At 39.2% G+C, this 20,000-nt stretch overlaps 1 protein-coding gene across 1 annotated transcript in view; it reads right to left on the bottom strand.

Moving 5' to 3' along the window:
• LOC136831668 (exostosin-1-like) overlaps positions 1-6,401 on the bottom strand; it is a 54,599-nt gene extending 48,198 nt beyond the window's left edge. The window contains exon 1 of the mRNA XM_067092297.1: positions 6,345-6,401. Coding sequence (XP_066948398.1) covers positions 6,345-6,401 — 57 coding nt within the window. The remainder of the gene's footprint in view (positions 1-6,344) is intronic.
• Between the last annotated feature and the right edge of the window lie 13,599 nt (positions 6,402-20,000).

The raw sequence follows: 20,000 nt of genomic DNA, 5'->3' as shown, positions 1-20,000 counted from the left end.
AATCTTCTCTTTACACTCTCAGAGGGCATTAAGAGCACTCAAGCTAAGTGCCCGGAGTTTGCCATTAACGGAGGAAATAAAACCTCCGCTGCTCTCTCTCTCTCTCTCTCTCTCTCTCTCTCTCTCTCTCTCTCTCTCTCTCTCTCTTAATGTACTCTGGGACTCCGGGAACGTCGAAGGAAACCCACTGTTGCTTAGAAGACTTGAGGACGACGTGGTGGCAACATTTATTAGACAAGGATGCCCAGGGCACTGCTAGTAGAGCTAAGATGAAAGCCACAAAAGATGAATACATATTGAATACAAACCTTTTAAGGAAATCTTGTAACACATCACACGCAAGGAAATCTTGTAACACATCACACAAATCTTTTAAGGAATTGTTGTAACACATCACACGCATAAAACTATAAACTTATTGATTCCCTAAGATTTTAAGTAAGCTGGACAGGACCATTTGCATTGAATTTACTTGACGAATAACTTTCGTCAAGTGATGTTTGTTCTTAGCGTGACCGTAATTACATTACAAGCTTTTATAGACAATTACAGAACGCATGCCATGCTTAATTCTCTAAGATGATCAGAGCACTTGTAATTACGGAAATTTCTGACAGTACTTATAATTACTGAAACTTCTGACAGTACTTATAACTACGGAAATTTATGACAGTACTTAAAATTACGGAAATTTCTGACAGTACTTATAACTACGGAAATTTCTGACAGTACTTATAACTACGGAAATTTCTGACAGTACTTATAACTACGGAATTTTCTGACAGTACTTATAATTAATGAAACTTCTGACACGGAAATTTCTGACAGTACTTATAACTACGGAAATTTCTGACAGTACTTATAACTACGGAAACTTCTGACAGTACTACTGAAACTTCTGACACGGAAATTTCTGACAGTACTTATAACTACGGAAATTTCTGACAGTACTTATAACTACGGAAATTTCTGACAGTACTTATAACTACGGAAATTTCTGACAGTACTTATAACTACGGAAACTTCTGACAGTACTTATAATTAATGAAACTTCTGACAGTACTTATAATTACTGAAACTTCTGACACGGAAATATGACAGTAGTTATAACTACTGAAACTTCTGACAGTACTTATAACTACGGAAACATCTGACAGCACTTAAAATTACTGAAACTTCCGCCAAGTGAAATCCGGTGCTCCCGCTGAGAAGTGGGATTACTACAGTATTTGGACTAAGGTCCTCCCTGTATAGGAATCCACAATAGCGCGCCCCCTCCGAACTAATGAACATTAATAGCAAGTCCTTGGCTTTGAGGATATTCCCTCTCATTAGAAAGCACTAAAGGACTTCATTCTCTGTGTGTATGGGGCGAGGGAACGTAGGGTCATTACGTGTATGGGTTCTCGCCAGGCTTTTCAAGAAGTCCATAGTGGAAGGTACTACAACTGGTTCAAAGGGGGGAAGAAATCAAGTGGTAGGAATGTCTTGGATTTTACGGGTAAATGAGAGAGAGAGAGAGAGAGAGAGAGAGAGAGAGAGAGAGAGAGAGAGAGAGAGAGAGAGAGAGAGAGAGAATCTTTCAATCACTTTTTGTAGGAATACGTTTATAGGCCATGAAAAATATGAGACATATAAACTTGATATAATCACTATAATAACACACACTATATTATATATGTGTGTGTGTGCAGAGAGAGAGAGAGAGAGAGAGAGAGAGAGAGAGAGAGAGAGAGAGAGAGAGAGAGAGAGAGAGAGAGAGAACTATAAATCAATTTTTGTAGGAATACGTTCATAGGCCATGAAAAATAAGAGACAAATAAAAACTTGATATAATCATTATAAAAACACACACTATATATGTGTGTGTGTATGTGGAGAGAGAGAGAGAGAGAGAGAGAGAGAGAGAGAGAGAGAGAGAGAGAGAGAGTCAAGTCTCAAAAGAAAAAAAATTAAAACGTTCACACATCTCATCTTTCGTTACATCTTGACAAGTGTCAATGGTCGGGTATTTGCTATCAAGATAAATGTCTTTTTAATCAGAAAACGAATCTAGACGACCTGAAAACTAACCCTCTCTCTCTCTCTCTCTCTCTCTCTCTCTCTCTCTCTCTCTCTCACCCACCATTAGCCTTCCACCCATTCAATCGGTGAATAACTTTTAGGTAGGCTGCTACCACGCCAACCCATGGATCAAGATTTCAATTTTCGCGCAAACCTAATCAAACCGCGCGTGTCCAATTAGCAGTTTCATCAGCGTTTAATCAAAACTCCCTCGTCACAAAAGCCATCCATCATGTGTGATCCCCAACCCCCAGCTCATGGCTTCATTTCAGACATATTCTGTGCTGACATGCATCACGACGCCCAGACTTCTGATAAGTTATGTATATCGTCTTTCGGCGCTCTCTCTCTCTCTCTCTCTCTCTCTCTCTCTCTCTCTCTCTCTCTCTCTCTCTCTCTAGATCTGCGATCTGCGAATTCTTGGGTAGAAGGGTATGTTTCTGTGCGCGTTTTTCTGTACGTATGATATTTTGGATGCCAGTATTTGAGGTACGGGGAGCAACAAAACGCATCTCGGAATATTTAAAAAAAAAAAATTTTTTTAAAGATCGCTACTTCATCTTTATGAGAGCAAAATTTAACCTTGGTTCCTAAAATGAATTAAGAGGAAGAAGGGCATAAAAAGCAATAATAGTAACAAAGGTGAATAGCAAAACGTCTTTAATTTTACATTCAAAATGAAAACCACTGACGATTGTCTTGCAAACGAAGGAAGATGTTCAAAAATATAGTAAAACCTTAGTAATTAGTGTAACGTATCAGGCCCAGTATACTAAAGGATATACGGTAACTGATTTACACATACAAACCGCTGGATCCTTTTACTGTACCTCCATTCACATTACCGTTCTTCCATCTTGCTATCCACCCTCTCCTAACAATTACTTCATAGTGCAACTGCTTTGAGGTTTTCCTCCTGTTACACCTTTCAAACCTACCTCCTCTCAATTTCCTTTCCAGCGCTGAATGACCTCATAGGTCCCAGTGCTTGGCCTTTGCCTTAAACTTCATATTCCATTCCATTCCACATCTGAAACGTACCCCACGGTTTTAAAGCCTTCAAACAGGATTCCAGGATTCCAATTCCATCTGGATCGTTTCTGATATTACTGCATAATGCTGACCCCCTGATCCCTGAGGTTATGCGTTCAAGATGAAAATGAATTGCCCCTTGGACGAGGTGATCCAGGCTAGGTCCAAAATGAGGTGTTTTTGGCCCGACCAATGAAGAATAAGAGGAATTTATTTCTGGTGACAGAAATTCATTTCTCGCTATAATTTGGTTCGGATTCCACAAGAAGCTGTAGGTCCCGTTGCTAGGTAACCAATCGGTTCTTAGCCTCGTAAAATAAATCTAATCCTTCGGGCCAGCCCTAGGAGAGCTGTTAATCAGCTCAGTGGTGTGGTTATACTGAGATGTAATTAACTTAATTTTGGGCTATAAGAGGGAATAATATCTCTCTCTCTCTCTCTCTCTCTCTCTCTCTCTCTCTCTTTCTCTCTCTCTCTCTCTCTCTCCAAACAATAGATCAGTGGTTCTCAACCTGGGGACGTCAGCAATTTCCAAGGGGGTGCCTGCAAAAAATGAAAATCTCTAATTATATTCGTTATTCTCTTAACAAGAGTCACTAAGAAGCAGTGTCAGGTATCTCGCTAATTCATTCCCAAAAGAATAAAAACAACATTTCTCTTTCTCTTTTTTTTTTTTTCATTTGCCTTTAAATCTGGGAGGGAATTTTACTCATAGATGCAAAGTGTGGGGTGGAGGGAAGGACCAACTCTTAGAGGGGGCGTGGTAATAAAAAGGTCAAGAACTACTGGAATAGACTATCGAGTCCTTAATCCTTCTCCTTTCCAGCAATCGTGCCCAGATCAGCCAATGCAGACGCGAAAATATCAACCCACAAATATCATGATTTGAAAGCGACCTGGGAGCGATTTCACGCCCAAAATAAATAAACCTCAAATACGACTTCGGCGAAACAATCAAGCGCCGAAGTACGCTAGTTATTAGACGGAGTGTTGCGGGAAAAATGTCACGAGTGCAAAAAAGTTTTAATTTTTGCGAACTGTTGCTTGTAATTTCTCGGTATTTGCTGGCGGGACTGTGATTAACTTTGGGGTAATGACCTGGGATAGGAGCGATGGGATTATTTTGGTGGGGAGAGAGAGAGAGAGAGAGAGAGAGAGAGAGAGAGAGAGAGAGAGAGAGAGAGAGAGAGAGAGAGAGAGAGAGAGAGAGAATTGGAGTAACAAAACAATCATCTGTTATACATTTCTTTTCTACAATTATCTGCTATACATTTCTCTCTCTCTCTCTCTCTCTCATAAATTCATCCTCTACAATCATCTGTTATACATTCCTTCTCTCTCCCCCCCTTTTACATTCATTTACAGCCACCTGTTATGCATTCTCTCTCTCTCCTTCTCTCTCTCTCTCTCTCTCATCCTCTACAATCATCTGTTATGCATTCCTTCTCTCTCCCTCCCTTATACATTCCTTCTCTACAGTCATCAGTTATGCATTCTCTCTCTCTCTCTCTCTCTCTACACTCATATGTTATACATTCCTTCTCTCCCCCCTATACATTTCTTCTCTACAGTCATCTGCTATTTCTCATCTCTCTCTCTCTCTCTCTCTCTCTCTCTCTCTCTCTCTCTCTCTCATAAATTCATCCTCTACAATCATCTGTTATACATTCATTCTTTCTCCCTCCCTTATACATTCCTTCTCTACAGACATCTGTTATGCATTCTCTCTCTCTCTCTCTCTCTCTCTCTCTCTCTCTCTCTCTCTCTCTCTCTCTCTCTCTCTCTCATAAATTCATCCTCTACAATCATCTGTCATACATTCCTTCTCTCTCCCCCCCTTTTACATTCCTTCTTTGCAGTCATCTGTTATGCATTCTCTCTCTCTCTCTCTCTCTCTCTCTCTCTCTCTCTCTCTCTCTCTCATAAATTCATCCTCTACAATCATCTGTCATACATTCCTTCTCTCCCCCCCCCTTATACATTCCTTCTTTGCAGTCATCTGTTATGCATTCTCTCTCTCTCTCTCTCTCTCTCTCTCTCTTATCAAACCCCCATCCATTACCACGATAAAGAGGACGACACATAAGCCACATGCAGCAAGGAACAAACAACGCAAGAAGGAGGAGGAGGAGGAGGAGGAGGAGGAGAAAAAGATGACGACATAACCTCAGAGAAATGACAGCGGCGCCGATCAACCGACTGCAGTCAATTTCTGGCATCTCGCTAAACACAAAAGAGAGAGAGAGAGAGAGAGAGAGAGAGAGAGAGAGAGAGAGAGAGAGAGAGAGAGAAGAGTTACACCAGTGATCAGTCAAGTCCTCCTCTTTATTTTTCCTGCCTCCGTCCAAGACTCGATCTCATCCATCGTCCCGGCAACACCGCTCACCGTAAACCTTCATAAAATCAAGCAAGCAAGCACTGATGCTGCTGCTGCTTGTGCTTGCCAGTCTATCACTCTCTCTCTCTCTCTCTCTCTCTCTCTCTCTTTACGAACATGTATGTGCCATGTTCTATCTTGCACAAGTCGCGGCGATCGACGGAGCTTCGGCAAGCATATAAAGCATCGAAAATGCTCTCTCTCTCTCTCTCTCTCTCTCTCTCTCTCTCTCTCTCTCCATCGAATTTACCAGAATAATGGCGCTGATTCGTGAACGCCGGCGTGTGTGTGTGATGGCACGATCGTCGAGTGCCTTCATCTATATAACTTCAGGTTTTTTATAATACGATCTTGACAAACACACACATACACACATACACAAACACACACAAACGCCCTCGCGGGCGGCAAGGAGAAAACGTAAAGGGCTTTTCGTGACTGAGGGAGAAGTGCTTATGTAAAGTGTGCCTAGGATGATCAAAGGGGGAGGTATTCCCTTTTTACCTCAAAAATTGGGTGTTCATTTATTTTGATTATGGGAAGGAAAATATTCCGAAAGGGAGTGACGTAACTGGGTTTGTTTTCTTATTAATAATGGTTTTCAAGTAATTTATTGTACTTCATTATTTCATTTTCTTATTAATTTAAGTTATCAAGTAATTTATTGTAATACAAATTCTTCATACTACTTGGCTAATTTCTATCCTTTTCCAAACTGGGAATTCTATTATATGGATGATTCTTATGCAAACTAACTGCTTATTGGCTTGTTTCATAATAATAATAATAATAATAATAATAATAATAATAATAATAATAATAATAATAAAAAGAACGCACACTGGAACCCGACGCTGCTGTCTCACCTAACCCTGCCCCACCCGGGGTGGACAAACAGGTTTGCAGGAGGAGGATGGATGTCTCCCATACCGACTCAGCTCCCACCCGGGGCGGACAAACAGGTTTGCAGGGGGTGGGTGGCTGTGTCACCCGGGGGAGGACAAACAAGATCCACTCGGATTTTATTATTATAGATAATAATGAAAGTAATCTTTAAATGTTAATCATTTGCCAGAACTTTTCTGAATACCCGTCTTCGAATTGTGAACACTGCGCATCTATCTTGCGGCACAAAAATAAAAACAAAGCAAGCATAGAGACAACAAGCACCCTCCTTATCAAAGCCATCCGCCGATTTTGGGGAGAGTCAAGGTCAAACTGCATTCTACGGTCAGATACCAAATAAATAAATGTGATAATGAATTTGTCCCTTTTATTTTTACTTATTTATTCTGAATGCCTACTGCTGCCCCCGACCCCCTTGCTGAAAGGCTAAAAGGGTACAAAGTAAACATATTTTTCCTCACTGATAAACCACAGGAGGTACGTAACGTCCTGGCAACAATTCCACCCTCACAGGCCCCATAAACCCCGAAAATCGTCAAATGGCATTGGTCACGCAAGGGCCACTTTTCATTTATCCGCCCCCAAAAAAAAAAAGATTTCAAGATTGCGGGCTTGAAAGATATAATATTATTAGCAACACCAGAATTGAAAGTAAAAGGCCATTAACGTCTTCAGCACGGGAGGGGGGGGGGAGATAGGGGGGATGGGGGCGGGGAATTCGAAGGATAAAACTTTAAGAATGGCACTGAAAGTGAAAATAAATCCTCGACGGATTCTTCAACTCGTGAAAAATGATTCAAGAGATAAAGCATTAATGGCAGTTGCACAAATACACAAAAAAAGGAATTCAAGAGATAAATAAACATATAACATCAAAAGCCAGATTCTTTCTTAAACAGAATTACAAAAAGCACTTGATTAGACATTAAGAGCCACACTAATAATTAATATTACCAAAAGATAAATTGTTCTAAAACCCAAAAAGTAGTTAAGGCGACGAAACAATAAAAACGACACAAAAAAGCGAATATCAAAAACTTGTCAAATTCTTGAAGAGTATGACAGGGAATCTAATAAAAAAAAAACATCAAAATTGAATATTTAAACCAAATTAATTCCTCCACTCAACCAACCCTCAAAAGACGAAAAACACTCAAAACAAAAACCAAAGTAAATACAAAAAATATCAGATATTAAAAGCTCACGAATTTCTTCCACTGCAGGAACGGGATTCAAATGACAACGGTTTTACGACATCATGAAAATCATATGAACGCACTCCACCGAACGCGCAGTGATAGAAGTCGCTTGTGCACAGCAATAACACTATCGTAAGACGGTCAAAAAATCCGGAACAAAAGGCAGCAAAGCGTCCCTTTAAATTTCTGCTACATTCAGCACGGCCATTTAAACCACCTTTAAACTTCTGCTACATTTAGCAAGGCCATTTAAACCCCCATTTAAATTTCCGCTACATTTAGCAAGGCCATTTAAACCTCCCAGCATAGTAACCTTGAAAGGATTATTCTCACGTTCTAAAATGTTAGTTGGGATAGCAATGTTATTAAGAATGTGAATAAAACGATGATGACGCTAATTGCATTTACAGTTAGTGAAGATAATGACGAAATTATGATAATGGTGATAATTACAATGCTATAACTGATTCTGACAAATGAAGGTGATGATGATAAAGTAATTTTATTCATAAAAAAGCAATTAAGAGTCCATAACAACAACAAAAAACCATAACTTCAATTAAGACTCACAACCGTAACATTCACAACAACAACGATTTTAACAACACCACCAGACTTGAAGAAGAAGAAGAAGAAGAAGAAGAAGAAGAAGAAGAAGAAGAAGAAGAAGAAGAAGAAGAAGAGATAATAGTGTGAGTGTCCTTTCTAAGCAGTAATCAAGAATGAATTGCCAAAGCGAAACCCGTCCTCTTTTCAGTGTAATGAGCTCATCGTCTCAACGCTCCCCATTTCATGTTACGAGATCACATTATCCGTCTAAGAGATAAAACCGCATCGCTTATCAATCTCACCCCCAAAAGATGATGTTGGTCGCTGCTTTTTAGCTGTCTGTAAAAGAAAACTATTGTGCCGGCTTTGTCTGTCCGTCCGCACTTCTTTCCGTCCGCACTTTTTCGGTCAGCACTTTTTCTGTCCGCACTTTTTCTGTCCGCCCTCAGATCTTAAAAACTACTGAGGCTAGAGGGCTGCAAACTGGTATGTTGGTCATCCACCTTCCAGTCATAAAACATTCCAAATTGCAGCCCTCTAGCGTCAGTAGTTTTATTCTATTTAAGGCTAAATTTAGCCATAATCGTGCTTCTGGCAATTGTACAGGACAGGCCACCACGGCCGCCTGACAGTTTCATGGGCCGCGGCTCATACAGCATTATACCGAGACCACCGAAAGATAGTTCTGTTTTCGGTGGCTTTGATTATACGCTGTACAGAAAACTCGATTGCGCTGAAGAAACTTCGGGACATTTTTCACTTTTTTTTCAAAAGCCATCACAAACAATGCAACTCTCCCTCTACCCTAGACGCTTCTTTAAGAAGTGGGCAGAAGGTACGGAATGGCATATAATATAAAATTTAGACCAAAGACCAAGCGCTGGGACCAATGAGGCCATTCGGCAGTGAAAGGCAAACTGAGAGTAAAGAGGCCTGAAAGGCGTAACAGGAAGAAAACCTCGCAGTTGCACTCCGAAAAAAATATTTAGGAGAGGGTGGAAAGCAGATGGAAGAAAGAGAATATGAACGGAGGTACGGTCAAAGGATTGAAATGGGTTGCAGCTAGAGGTCGAAGGGAAGCTGCAAAGAACCTAAGTAATGCCTACAGTGCACCGCGTGATGTGCACTGACTAACCCTCCACAGGAGAAAAAAGCTACGATTAGCTGTCAGGAAAACTGAGGTGTATGAGTTGTATCTTCATCAAAACAGTATCCAAAAACAACAACAATAATAATAATAATAATAATAATAATAATAATAATAATAATAATAATAATAATAATAATAATAATAATGATGATGATGTTGATGACATGAAAACATCAGTTAAGTTCTGGTAAATTCAAAGAGACAAGGACCCTTTTGTGTGGGATTATTTTTACGTATGTCGTTACACAAACATACTGGTAATAGATTACACATAATGATTATGTCTCGTCTAATAATAATAATAATAATAATAATAATAATAATAATAATAATAATGTTAAAGTTAGTGCTGGTAGCATTATATGCATTTCTAGCAACTGATAATAACATTAATTACTGACGAAAATACATCACGACACAAAACAAACCCGATACAAACACAAAAGTGAACCTGTTTATTTCCCCCCCAAAACGTCACCTCAGGAAAATAAACAACATGTCCGATCCGTCGTCTCTTACGAACAAAACAAATCATTCCCCACAAAACAACAAATCTCCAAAACTCCCAAGGAAAACAATCCCGAAATACAACAACAATAACATCAGCAAGCCAAGCAGCAGCAAGAACTTTGGCCAACGGAAGAAATATGATGAATTTATAATATTGCCTGCAGGCAACAAGCAGGAAGGCAAAGGGATCTTTGGAAGTGCTTGCTTGCTGCTTGCTTGCCGCTGCTGCGCTATGCTTTATGTAAAGTTTTGTTATCGGGGCCATTGCGCCATTTTGCTGCAGACTCGTGGCATCAAGCCATTAAATGGTCAAAATTTCGTCGAGGTTGAACTCTCGGAACTCACAGACTCACACACACACACACAGGCCCCAATCGATGTGGGAACTTGGCAAGGAGTTGGTAGGGAACTCTGGAACTGCATTATCTACTCTAGCTTCTCTCTCTCTCTCTCTCTCTCTTGTGTGAGATGGAATTAGGAGCAAAGGTGAAGGAAACTTGGAACTCGGTGCGGGAACTTGTCAAGGCCTCAGGTATGAGTTGGAACTTTCGAACTGCATTACGCCGGGTTGTCATTCTCTCTCTCTCTCTCTCTCTCTCTCTCTCTCTCTCTCTCTCTCTCTCCATTAGATTATGGTCAGACTTCCTGACAAGACTCTCTCTCTCTCTCTCTCTCTCTCTCTCTCTCTCTCTCTCTCTCTCAGAATATGGTCTGACTTCCTGACAAGACTGACTCTCTCTCTCTCTTTTTCTCCCCAGATTATGGTCACACTTCCTGACAAGACTCACTCTCTCTCTCTCTCTCTCTCTCTCTCTCTCTCTCTCTCTCTCTCTCTCTCTCTCCATTAGATTACGGTCAGACTTCCAGACAAAACTCTCTCTTTCTCTCCATTAGATTACGGTCAGACTTCCAGACAAAACTCTCTCTCTCTCTCTCTCTCATGTGTGTGTCTTTATAGGTGTGGGCGAGTGTGGCGGAATTAGGTCTGGAATTATGAATCTGATTTACGTTTCTCGAACGGCATCAAAGGGAGTCATTGCGTACCGTACAATTATCTGGAATGAGAAGCGTAAGTTACGACGTTGCCAAAAAAAAAAAAAAAAAAAAAAAAAACTGTTGTTATGTCGTTGAAGAGGTCGTCAGAAATAACTTCCGTGAATATTGGTGCCTCATAGAGGTAACTTCAGAAAATACTTCTACTTTAAATTACAGTAATTACAATGTTATTTCGGCCGTTATAATTCAACCCAAAATATTGAATTGATTTCAGTTGAATCTTTTATTCTAGCTATAAGAATTATACATTAGATAAAATTTTTACATATATCTTTACAAAAGACTACGCAGAGAATATAGTATAAATATTCATACATTTTTAAAATAAATAATTTCACATTTATTAATTTTATTTTATTTTTTCCTTTTTGTATTCAGCGAGTTTGAAAAGGGTTTAAGGGAAATGATTAAAATCAGCGGGAAACAAGATCTTCTTTAAGGAAAATTATTAAAACAAGGAAGAAACAAGATCTTCTTTAAGGGACAACGATTAAAATAAGCAAAACACAAGATCTTTAAGGGCAATTTATTAAAATCAGCAAGAAACAAGTCCTTGTTTAAGGAAATTACTAAAATCAGCAAGAAACCAGATCTTGTTTGAGGGAAAACGATTAAAATCAGCAAGAAACAACACTCTTTAAGGAACGATGATTAAAATCAGCAAGAAACAAGATCTTGTTTAAGGGAAAAATGATTAAAATCAGTATGAAACAAGATCTCGTTTAAGGAAAAATTATTAAAATCAGCAAGAAACAAGATCTTGTTTGGGGGAAAACGATTAAAATCAGCAAGAAACAAGATCTCGTTTAAGGGAAAATGATTAAAATCAACAAGAAACAAGATCTCGTTGAGGAGAAAACGATTAAAATCAACAAGAAACAAGATGATCTTTAAGGGAAAATGATTAAAATCAGCAAGAAACAAGATCTTGTTTTAGGTAAAATTATTAAAAATTATTAAAATCAGTAAGAAACAAGATCTTGTTTAGGGGAAATGATTAAAATCAGCAAGAAACAAGATCTTATTTAAGGGAAATGATTAAAATCAGCAAGAAATAAAATCTTGTTTAAGGGAAAATGATTAAAATCAGCAAGAAACAAGATCTTGTTTAAGGGAAAATTATTAAAATCAGCAAGAAAAAGGATCTTGTTTAAGGGAAAACGATTAATATCAGCAAGAAACAAGATCTTTACGGGAAAATTATTAAAATCAGTATGAAACAAGATCTTGTTTATGGGAAAATGATTAAAATCAGCAAGAAACAAGATCTTGTATAAGGAAAATGATTAAAATCAGCAAGAAACAAGATCTTGTATAAGGAAAATGATTAAAATCAGCATGAAACAAGATCTTGTTTAAGGGAAAACGATTAAAATCAGCAAGAAACATGATCTTGTTTGGGGGAAAATTGTTAAAATCAGCAAGAAACATGATCTTGTTTAAGGGAAAATATTTAAATCAGCAAGAAACTTTATCTTGTTTAAGGGAAAACGATTAAAATCAGAAAGAAACATGATCTTGTTTAAGGGAAAACGATTAAAATCAGCAAGAAACATGATCTTGTTTAAGGGAAAACGATTAAAATCAGCAAGAAACCAGATCTCGTTTAAGGGAAAATTATTAAAATCAGCAAGAAACAAAATCTTGTTTAGGGGAAAATGATTAAAATAAGCAAAAGAAGATCATGTTTAAGGGAAAACGATTAAAGTCAACTAGAAACAAGATCTTGTTTAGGGGAAAATTATTAAATCAGCAAGAAACATCTTATTTAAGGGAAAACGATTAAAATCAGCGAGTATGTATATATATATATATATATATATATATATATATATATATATATATATATATATATATATATATATATATATATATATATATATCCCTTCTCTCCTTCATCAACAGCGTCTTCCTCTCCTCCTTTTATCTCCTCCTCCTCCTCTTCTCCTCCTCTTCTATTCTCCTTCCCTCATCCGACGGTCATCCATTCTCGCCTTATGTCCAAACATTATAATGAGATCGTAAATCACAGGGCCTGTACCTGACATCTCATATCGGGTCATCAGGTCAGACTGGGGAGAGAGAGAGAGAGAGAGAGAGAGAGAGAGAGAGAGAGAGAGAGAGAGAGAGAGAAGACGAAGGATAATGAGGGAGGAGAGGATGAGAATGGGTGGGAAGAGATAGGAGGAAGAAAAGGAAGATGTTGGAGGAGGAGGAATATTGAAATGAAGGAGAACCACGAATAAAGGAATAACGACGGTCAGTTATTAGGGAGATTAATCTAAACCTCAACATTAATTTAACAGCGAGAGAGGAGAGAATAAGGGGAAGACGAAGAAGGAATAGGGGGGAGAGGATAAGACTGGGTGGGAGGAGACAGGAGGAATATAGAAATAAACCTCATTAACTTTAACTAAGCATCGAAACACTTACCTGTCCTAAAAATGGAAAACTGCAGTTTCTGCAAAATTTTCGAAACTGAGATATGCCACCTATTGGGATCGTGAAACACTAATACACAAGTTACTGCAGTTTCAGAATGATTCTTCCTTTCCACGAGTATTTAGGGGGTCCCACTTGCAGTATCTGCAAAATCAGTAGTAAGGCAAGGGAAAACTGCAGTTTCTGCAAAATTTTCAAAATTGAGATATGCCACCTATTGGGATCGTGAAACACTAATACACAAGTTACTGCAGTTTCAGAATGATTCTTCCTTTCCACGAGTATTTAGGGGGTCCCACTTGCAGTATCTGCTAAATCAGTAGTAAGGCAAGGGAGTATCTACCATTTTCCTCAGTTTTGTATTTTTGCAGATACTGCAGTCTTCCATTTTAGGGCAGATATGTCAGTAGTGTTCTGCATTAAATACAAAATACAAACAGTAGAAACTGAATACAATAACCAGTGGAACACACTTTCAATGAAAAAAGTACCCTGGGACCTGATATATAATATATATATATATATATATATATATATATTATATATATATATATATATATATATATATATATATATATATATATATATATATATATATATATATATATGGCCGATTGAGGGAACAAGTTCATCCCCACACGCCCTATAATAGTCTGTCCATTCACCCACCCACTTCTTTCATTAACCCTCCAGTTGCTGAACTGGAATGGGAATATAAAATTTAGGCCAAAGGCCAAGAGCTGGGACCTATGAAGTCATTCAGAGCTCAAAGGGAAATTGAGGGTAAAAAGGTTTGAAAGGTGCAACAGGATGAAAACCTCGCCATTGCACTATGAAACAATTGTCAGGAAATGGTCGACAGCAAGACGCAAGAAAGCGAATATGAACGGAGGTATAGTAAAAGGAATGCAAGCGTTTGCAGCTAGAGGCCGCCGCAAAGGACCTTAAGTAATGCCTACAGTACACCGCGTGAGGTGCACTGACAGCACTAATCGCCCCCTCTCCCATGGGGTTGGGATCAAAGAGGATGGCGAAATAGAGTGTTAATGCCCTTATCTCAAACCTTAGCACTCTGTTACAAACGGCAATGAGTTAACGTGAAGCCCCTAAGTCAATAGAATACTTAAATTCAAGCTTCTTTTTTTTAAGTAGTAAAAAGATTTAAAAAAAGGAAAAGAAACGCTAATTTGTAAAAGGGAAAGTACGAAAAAGTCGGGCTTTGATGAACCCCGAATGTGCCAATTATATCTCAAAACAATACTGACTATGCCATTGCAATGTTACAGATTCAGAAACATAAAGACAAAGTCGCTATCCTTTCAAACATACAACCCATTTATACAGGAGATACACACTATAGGCAGCTTCCACTGTAAAGCCTATTCTGAACACACACACACACACACACAGCAACAACAAAATCCTGGAATAAACTTACTGTCGAAGAAAAATAAAAGGACTCTAAAACACGCAAATAAATTTGAAATGGAGGCAGGTAGGCTAAACCAATTTTCATCCTGCGAATATAATGGACACACCTCCTCACATCACAATCAGGACACAAATAACATTACCTTCCACATCAAAGAAGAACCGAATACCCTCCCCTCCCCTCCCCCTCCCTCCACCTTCCTCAACATCCCACCAACATGAAAATGAACTTATCATCCCAGACATCATCCAAGAGGTGAGCATCGCAAAGTCGGCATTTTTTTCAACGTCCTGAAGACGTCGTGGTCGTCCTCATGGCCCCCGTGGTCGTCATGATGACGCCATGGTCGTCCTCATGATGTCGTGGTCGTCCTCACGACGCCGTGGTCGTCCCATGATATCGTGGTCGTTCCCCGAGGCGTCGTGGTCGTCCTCATGGCATCGTGGTCGTTCTCATGACGTCGTGGGCGTCATCATGGTGCCGTGGTCGTTCTCATGGCGTCGTGGTCGTCGTCATAGCGTTGTAGTCGCCCTCATGACGCCGTGGTCGTTCTCATGGCGTCGTGGTCGTCCCCACGACGTACTGGTCGTTCTCATGACGTCGTGGTCGTCCCCATGACGTCCTGGTTGTCCTCATGACGTCGTGGTGGTCGTCTCCCCTGACGTCGTGGTCGTCATCGTGGCCGTCCAGGTCGTTCTCATGACGTCGTGGTGGTCGTTTCCCCCTGACGTCGTGTTCGTCCTCGTGGCGTCGTGGTCGTCCTCGTGACGCCGTGGTCGTTCTCATGACGTCGTGTTCGCCCCCATGACGTCGTGGTCGTCCCCATGATGTCGTAGCCGTCCCGGTGACGCCGTGGTCGTCCTCATGACGTTGTGGTCGTCCTCATGACGTCGTAGTCGTGGTCGTCGTGGGTTCTCTCGTCGGTGAAAGGGGCGACGCCGACAGTCAATAGGCTCTCGACAAAATCTATTTTAAGAAAAGAAGAAAGGGGCCGATATCCGATGACCTCCGCAGCAGATACCCCGGATTGGTTAAAGTTGCCGACATACAACAGCAGGCGTAGAAGGCCGCTGGCTGCTTCTCCTCATGCTGATGCTCTCTCTCTCTCTCTCTCTCTCTCTCTCTCTCTCTCTCTCTCTCTCTCTCTCTCTCGTTTCGGATATCACCTATGGTACCACGAGTCTTGTGTATATATTCATCTATCTATCTATCTATATATATATATATATATATATATATATATATATATATATATATATGTATATTTATATAACATTGTCAGTTATAGGCTACACGCATAACTTTTTTATATTTAAAAAAATTAAGCCACAAATAATGCTTAATATCCAGTTTACTACACCTTTGGAATAACTTACATTCATGGTGAATCATAGTATATATACATTCCGTGTGTTTGCGTGATGTGTTTATACTAACAACGAAATACCAGAAGACTTCAGTTAAGTTTTTAAAGACATCGCGTGTGTGTGTGTGTACAAAATGTAATCCAAAGCTTAGTTATTATTAAAAATTCTAAAATTATTTTTGTATGGACAAAGCTTGCAATCTGTTACACACCGGTCAATATAACCAACAAAACACCAATACTTAATGAAACATTAAATATTGTTAACAATAATTGCATATCATCTTTTTGAATGAGCTGAAAGGTCTAACAAAAGAATGCCCATAAGTACGAAGCAAGTAAAAAATGCACCGAAGTTTCTTCGGCGCAATCGAGTTTTCTGTACAGACGCTACAGCGTATAATCAAGACCACCGACAATAGATCTATCTTTCGGTGGTCTCGGTATAATGCTGTATGAGCCGCGGCTCATGAAATTTTAACCACGGCCCGGTGGTGACCTATCCTATATCGTTGCCAGAAGCACGATTACGGCTAACTTTAACCTTAAATAAAATAAAAACTACTGAGGCTAGAGGGCTGCAATTTGGTATGTTTCATGATTGGAGGGTGGATGATCAACATACCAATTTGCAGCCCTCTAGCCCCAATAGTTTTTAAGATCTGCAGGAGAACAGAAAAATGCAGACGGACAGACAAAGCCGGCACAATAGTTTTCTTTTACAGAAAACTAAAAGCTGTAGATTCTGATATCAAGAAACGCCAACGTGTGTGCAAGATACGGTGCAGTGTAGGGGGGGGGGGCCTGGACGCATTTCTCATGAACCTTCTGGGAAGGTTTATAATAGAGAGTTATGTTGAGACCGCTTTCCACAACAAAGATTCATTCGTTCAAGTACGAATGTGACAGTAACCGGTGAGGTTTTTTTCTTCGAGCCAGCCCCAAGTAGAGGACAGAACCTAATGATATAACGATATATATATATATATATATATATATATATATATATATATATATATATATATATATATATATACGTATATATATGTATATATATAATTATATATATATATATATATATACATATATATATATATATATATATATATATATATATATATATATATATATATATATATATATATATATATATATATATATATATAATGCGGCTCCTAATTAGTAATGAACACCTTTTCTTCTTCCTTGACATTTCCCAGTAGAACAGGACCCTGAATTTTCCTTTTCCCCATGACCGCAGGCCTCGTGACCGACCCTACCGTAACCTTACGCCGAATACCTCGAAGTCACTTCTCCTGACGTCAGGATTCCGACGTCTGATCCGGGATGTGCCCTTTGCACTGGAGGACGATGACCTCCGCCGATCCCCTGAGGGGGGGGGTCAAGACGATACTGTCGAAATGGTCCGGCGTTCATTAAATTTATCTGATTTCTTTAACCTCGCATTTGCCATTATTGTCAGACATTTGCTTTTTACCTTCGTCGTATTTCTATTCATTCTTCTTCATTTCATAAAAGGACAGAATTGAGTTTAGGTCAAAGGCCAAGCGCTGCGACCTATAAGGTCAATCGGCGCTGAAATGGAAATTGACAGTAAAACAGGTTTTTAAGGTGCAACAAGAGGAAAGCCTCGCAGCTGCACTATGACCCGATCGCTAGGAGAGGGTAGAAAGTAAGATGGAAGAAAGAGAATATGAACGGAGGTAGAGTTAAAGGAATGTAAGGGGTTGCAGCTAGGGGCCGAAGGCACGCTGCAAAGAACCTTAAGTAATGTCTACAGTGCACCGCATGAGGTGCACTGACGGCATTACCCTCCCCCCCATAGGGATTCATTTTAAAAAGAGACCGTCTTTTTTTTTATCTTGGTCATATTTCTGTTCATTATTCTTCATTTTACATTGGACTTCTTTTCGATACCTTATCAATTCATTATTCATCGTTTACTTTAAGGGAAAAACTGAATCAAGAGTTTTCCAAATAGTTGCAAACCACAAAAGTTATGTCACTGGGAAGGAATTTGAAATTGTAATGATTCTGTGCACTTGGCTCTTTTGCATAACCCACCACTGAATGCATAAACATCTGTATTCTAAAAACTCTCGTGACATTCTGTTACTCAGAATTTAAAATCGGGCGCTAAAAATAGGAAAGCAATAGATTAAGTGGACACTTTCCAGATTACATTAACCAACACACACAAGCGTGTGTGTGTGTATATATATATATATATATATATATATATATATATATATATATATATATATATATATATGTATGTATGTATGTATGTATATTTATAATATATGTATATATATACATATATTGAGAGAGAGAGAGAGAGAGAGAGAGAGAGAGAGAGAGAGAGAGAGAGAGAGAGAGAGAGAGAGAGAGAGAGAGAGAGAGAGAGAGAGAGAGAGAGAGAGAGAGCACCTACTCTGTATCATAAATGTATCGATATGTACAGAGAGAGAGAGAGAGAGAGAGAGAGAGAGAGAGAGAGAGAGAGAGAGAGAGAGAGAGAGTACCTACCCCTGCATCATAAATATATCCTATAAGTACCTTTGAGAGAGAGAGAGAGAGAGAGAGCACCTACCCTGAACCATAAATACATCGTATATGTATCTTTAACTGTAGGGGAAAAAAATACTACCATTTCCAGCCCCCAAAAAAAAAAAAAAAAAAAAAAAAACTACCTGCGAATCCTTCCACACGAAGGCGACGATAAGCAGAGAGTGGACGTCAACGTAGGTTCCGATTGGGGAGGCAATACGAGTCCGCCTTTCCTGCCGAATATTTCAAGGTCTACAGAGACTGGGGCGCCTCTCAATGGCTCCACTTTTATCAATACGCGAAAAAAAGTTGGGCACCCACCCCTCCCTCCCCTCCCCACCTCCATAGTTTCCCCCCTACCTGCAAATGAACTCGCTCTACTCAAGGATTAGTGGAACACGGGGAACCGAATCCGCGACACGGAGCTGTTCCGTGTTGGGTTTCATTTTTCTTTCTTTTTTTTTTTATTCTCCCGACATGTGGTATCGGCTACTGAGGAATTTTAGGCCTTGTACACGAGTGGTTTCGGTATCTTACACGCCCACCAAAAAAAAAAAAAAAATTAATTAAATAAATAAATAAATAAAAAAAACATAGGTACAAGTTCCTTTAGCGGAAATGGTAGTTCAGTCTGAAAATGTACAGAGTTTAAAAAGAAAAAATAAACAGAAAATCAAAACAAACGCAGTTCCAAAGTGCATTTGTTCATTCTCATTTTCATTTCCTCATATTAGAGAGAGAGAGAGAGAGAGAGAGAGAGAGAGAGAGAGAGAGAGAGAGAGAGAGAGAGAGAACGCTGATTTGTTTATCGAATAACCAGACTCGACTCCATCAACGCAGCGGCGTGAATCTTGCATCGAGTAGCCAAATGCTAGATATAAATATGAAAAAATTCACTTAAAAATCCCAATCAAATTCAGTATGCAAACACAGCCGTCAAAAAAGACCAAAAGAGTACCAAGATATACGAGACATACGTATGAAAATTTCATTTGATTCATTTAAAAGTCCCGAAAAAACATTCGGCGGTGAAAATCTTCCCAAAAATATCTGAAAGTGATTTGCTGCATACTTTTAAATATTCTGGTGGGTATTTACATGCAAAGAGAGAGAGAGAAAAAGGGAATTTAATTATATAATATACACACACACAAACGTACATGCATATACACACACGCATACTTTCACGTCCAAAAAAACACATTAATAATGTATCCAATTACTGAGGACAACTATCAACGATTTGGATGCGACATAAATCAACACTGGCCAAATAAATTGGGCCACATTCAATGAAAACGTCATGTCTTCACATTTCAAACACATTAATACACTCACGTCTATAA

Source organism: Macrobrachium rosenbergii, chromosome 48 (assembly GCF_040412425.1).
Source record: "Macrobrachium rosenbergii isolate ZJJX-2024 chromosome 48, ASM4041242v1, whole genome shotgun sequence".
Taxonomy (NCBI): Eukaryota; Metazoa; Arthropoda; class Malacostraca; order Decapoda; family Palaemonidae; genus Macrobrachium; species Macrobrachium rosenbergii.
The sequence above is the reverse complement of the archived record's forward strand: the minus strand, read 5'-3'. Positions and strand labels throughout refer to the sequence as shown.